Source organism: Otolemur garnettii, unplaced genomic scaffold (genome assembly GCF_000181295.1).
Source record: "Otolemur garnettii isolate 467f Iridium unplaced genomic scaffold, OtoGar3 scaffold00174, whole genome shotgun sequence".
Classification (NCBI taxonomy): Eukaryota; Metazoa; Chordata; class Mammalia; order Primates; family Galagidae; genus Otolemur; species Otolemur garnettii.
This window is the reverse complement of record NW_003852569.1, coordinates 1,060,157-1,062,192: the sequence shown is the minus strand read 5'-3', so window position 1 is coordinate 1,062,192 and position 2,036 is coordinate 1,060,157. Positions and strand designations below refer to the sequence as shown.

Here is a 2,036-nt window from a genome sequence, read left to right as displayed (position 1 = left end):
AGAAGTCTCCTTATTGCTATGGGGAGTTTGTTTTGCTTTAGAGACAGAGTGTCACTTTGTTGCCCTTGGTAAAATGCTGTGGTGTCACAGCTCACAGCAACCTCCAGCTCTTGGGCTTAGGAGATTCTCTTGCCTCAGCCTCCTGCGTAGCTGGGACTACAGGGGCTCATCACCATGCCTGGCTATTTTTTTATTGCAGTTTGGCCGTGGCTGGGTTTGAACTTCCCACCCTCGGTATATGGGGCAGCATCCTACTCACTGAGCCACAGGCGCTGCCCTGCTATAGGGATGATATTTTAACACCTGTCCTATGGACTGGGTTGCCATGAAGTTGAGAGCACGTCAACGAAAGCACTTTGTTAATTACTATATTATCACATACTATATCCCATCTTATATTAGAGTTATTGTATACCAATCTCTTCTTCATGCCAAGTTAAGATCTCTTGGTGGGGCAATACCCAAACCTCTGTATCTTTCCACAGTGCCATGTGTAAGTAGGCTCTGGGTGAGTGCTGGCTATATTAAACTGAATTGTTCCCTGGAGGCACCTCCTAATTGCAGACTTTCTAACTTTCCATCCTTTATGTGCAGGGAAGTAGCTGCTTATTCCCTCAGTTTCCACTGCTGTTGTGAGCTAGCGTGGCCCTGCGCCTGTAGATCCTGGCCCTCAGGAGCCCTGCTGTCCCAAACCTGGCACTGGATCCAGTCTTTTCTCCCCTAGGGACTATTCCTACCTTTGCCAGGAGGCTCTGGCGGTGAGTCTTGCAGAGGTGGTGCTGGAAGGCCAGCTCTAGGTTGTACTGCAGCTGTTCCACTTTCCTTGTCTCTTGTAGCCCTGGCCGATCTGAAGGAGGGGGTGGGACCATAGTGAGAAGAAAGAACATGGATGTTAACTTTAAACAAAAGGGTATATCTTTATGGAGATCTGCGGTGAATAGAGGCCTTCTCAGCTAAGTGTGTATGTGTATTGTTTTGATGATGGTTAACTTTGGGACCTTGGAGGTTGCTAACTGTCTACAAGGAAAACTGGGGACAGACAAAATGGGTGAAAATTTCTAATCTCCTTACTCTAAACTACCCTCTCCCAGGTAGCCTGATATTTCATATAGCTATTCAATGCAAGGCACTAGGATTCTGCCCTGGGGAAACAAAGGAGTTGGAAGAGAGTTCTCCCAGCCCCTGTTCAAAACGGGTCCTGATAAAGAGGTGGCCTTTCTGAAGCCACCCAGGCCAGCACCAGGGCCTCACTTCAACACAAAATCCACCTATTGCCCTGGTTCCACAAAATGCCCAGCCATCATCTTTGAAGTCTTTATTTCCACTTCGAGGAGCATGTTTAGGTCTCTACTCAGTTGGCAGAGTCAGAACTGATACTCTTTGTCCCTGGTTCTCTGACTACTTGGCATCAGCAGACTCGGGCCAGCCCACTCTGTTCTGGTGGAGTGGATACCCAGGACTCTGCTATGTGGACATGCAGTCTTTTTTTTCTGAGATGGAGTTTTACTTTGTCACTCTTGTAGAGTGCTGTGGCATCAAACTCAGCAACACAGCAACCTCAAACTCTTGGGCTAAAGAGATCTCCTCGCCTCAGCCTCCCGAATAGCTGGGACTACAGGCACCTACCACAATGCCCAGCTATTTTTTTTTTTTTTTTAGACAGGGTCTTGATCTTGTTCAGGCTGATCTCAAACTCCTGAGCTCTAGTGATCTACCTGCCTCAGTCTCCCAGAGTGCTGGGATTATAGGTGAGAGCCACTATGCCTGGCTTTGGACATAAGTCTTAACATGAGTTCACACAGAGCAGTGATTCTCAATCCTGGTGGCCTAGGGGAGGCTGTTAAAATTCAGAAATTTGGCTCGGCGCCTGTGGCTCAAGTGGCTAAGGCGCCAGCCACGTGCACCCAAGGTGGCGGGTTTGAATCCAGCCCGGGCCCGCCAAACAACAATAACGGCTGCAACCAAAAAATAGCTGGGTGTTGTGGTGGGCGCCTGTGGTCCCAGCTACTTGGGAGGCGGAGGCAGGAGACTCGCTT

General features: G+C 49.0%; 1 protein-coding gene across 2 annotated transcripts in view; it reads right to left on the bottom strand.

The window, feature by feature from the left end:
• Positions 1 to 2,036, bottom strand: part of RORC (RAR related orphan receptor C) — a 26,831-nt gene that overhangs the window by 3,906 nt on the left and 20,889 nt on the right. For both annotated transcript variants that reach the window (XM_003800359.3, XM_023519403.1), the window contains exon 10: positions 738 to 847. In XM_003800359.3, the coding sequence (XP_003800407.1) occupies positions 738 to 847 (110 nt within the window). The remainder of the gene's footprint in view (positions 1 to 737; positions 848 to 2,036) is intronic.